The following is a 2,096-nucleotide window of genomic DNA, read 5'->3' as shown; positions in this document are numbered from 1 at the left end:
TTATCTAGTTTATTCTTGCAGTACGGGAACAGACCAAAATATATAATCCACATTCCAAGACTCCGTAGTGTCAAATTTCGGCACCTTCCACTAGAAAAGTCCGGCTACAATTTTTAAAATGCTGGAGTAGTCAGAATCCAATTAATAAAACCTTTTTAACGCACATATGTATATATTTTACATACATATCTATATATTTCGCTCTTGTAAAATAAAATATTTGTTATTCAAGTGCCAATTCCTTTGCATATATGTCAAATAATATGCCGTTTTAAGGTCGAAAACTATGCAAGATGAAATATAAATAAAATAATTGGGCGGGAACTTTATTTACATGTATAAAGCTGTATTGAAAAATTGACTTTGATAGAACAGGCCCCTAACTATAAAAAAATCCTTTCAGTTGCCAATCAGAAAAACACTCTTCCACACCTTTACGTTTACCATACGTTTACGTTAATTTATATCGATAATTGTTGATAACCACAACTACGTCATTCATTCAATAATTTGCAAAACTTCTATAAAAACACATTTTCACAAGAATCTAATCAATTAATTTTCAATTCTAATCAATATACTACTATATTTAATAAACAATGAACAATTGATGTAGAACACTTGAAACGGCGTCATAGAAGTTGACAAAGGGCATTTGAAATATTTGCACTGGATACTCTCCATATCAATATTCGAGGAAGGACCACACAAAACCAAAGAAAGAAGGATCTAAAAAGGGTTTGTTTACATAATTTTTTCTGACAGAATTAAATACTGAAATCTATCTTTTCCAAATCCAGAATCATAATGGAGATAGCCGTTCATCCCCTAACCCATAATCCCACCTTAGCATGGAAAGAAATTTCCAAAACTCAACGTGTCATAAAAGTGACCATGAAACCCCCACAGACTGGTGTGGCGTTTAACAAAGCACGCGTCGTGTGTATGAGCGATACCCATTCTCTGACCCCCTATATGAAATTTGATATTCCCGATGGTGATATTTTTATTCATGCGGGGGATTTTACCAAATGTGGCCACATAGATGAGGTGGTGGAATTCAATCAATGGATTGGTACACTACCGCATAAGCATAAAATTGTAATTGCAGGAAACCATGAATTAAGTTTTGATTCAACATTCACCCATCCATTTCAAAATAAGAACAACTCAGAGAGGTAAGTCATTGGTAAATTGGAAATAGATTATGTGGTCTTAGTTACTATATGTGACATGTGTAATCAATATCTTCAATAATTAATTGTGGTCTACCCACAACTAATTATTATTTATTAGATTATAAATTTATTTCATGTTCTTTTTTCTCCTTTCTTACAGAACAAAACACACAGGCATGTCGATACTCGATGACCTGCCCACCCTGGGTAATAACAAAGAAGATATTGCCGATGCTGTAAAAACACCAAATATTCGTGAAGTTCTCACCAACTGTACATATATAGAAGATGAATTACTCGAGATATGGGGTATACGCATCTATGGTAGTCCATGGCAACCGGAATTTTGTAAATGGGCTTTCAATGTACCGCGTGGTCTACCGTGCCTAGAAAAATGGAATAAAATACCAGCTGATATAGATATTCTTATAACACATACACCCCCTGTCGGCCATGGTGATCTATGCTGTTCAGGTGTACGAGCCGGTTGCGTAGAATTGCTGACAACCATCCAGAAACGAGTTAAACCAAAGTATCATGTTTTTGGCCATATACATGAAGGTTACGGCATTACCTCTGATGGTCGTATAATTTATGTTAATGCTTCAACGTGTGATATTAACTACTTGCCCAATAATCCGCCAATTGTTTTTGATGTGACACTACCACCGGGTATGCGTAAGGAAGATTAGAAATTAGTTTAGACAGAGAATTTAAATTGAGAAGAGTGTGAGAGAATTGACATAATAGCGAATATAATTTCAGTCGAACAAAATGTGTGTTTTCTAGTTCAGTTTTTATTTGTTTTATTTTTACTTTTTGTAATTTGTGTATATATTTTTTGTATATACAAATATTTATTTTTAACTTTATAATTGTAGATAATATTGATTTTTTTTAGTTTTTATACATGATTAT

General features: G+C 33.4%; 1 protein-coding gene across 1 annotated transcript; it reads left to right on the top strand.

Annotated features, from left to right (window-relative positions):
- Positions 1–792: 792 nt before the first annotated feature.
- LOC133324480 (UPF0046 protein C25E10.12) lies at positions 793–1,873 on the top strand. Its single transcript, XM_061533311.1, has 2 exons — positions 793–1,178; positions 1,339–1,873. Exons 1-2 carry the CDS (start codon positions 808–810, stop codon positions 1,868–1,870), a joined length of 903 nt encoding a protein of 300 aa, XP_061389295.1. The 5' UTR covers positions 793–807; the 3' UTR covers positions 1,871–1,873.
- The last annotated feature ends 223 nt before the right edge of the window (positions 1,874–2,096 follow it).

The sequence above is a fragment of the Musca vetustissima genome, unplaced genomic scaffold (genome assembly GCF_032173495.1).
Source record: "Musca vetustissima isolate MV318-11 ecotype Yass unplaced genomic scaffold, APGP_CSIRO_Mvet_v1 utg3405, whole genome shotgun sequence".
Lineage (NCBI taxonomy): Eukaryota > Metazoa > Arthropoda > Insecta > Diptera > Muscidae > Musca > Musca vetustissima.
The sequence above is the reverse complement of the archived record's forward strand: the minus strand, read 5'-3'. Positions and strand labels throughout refer to the sequence as shown.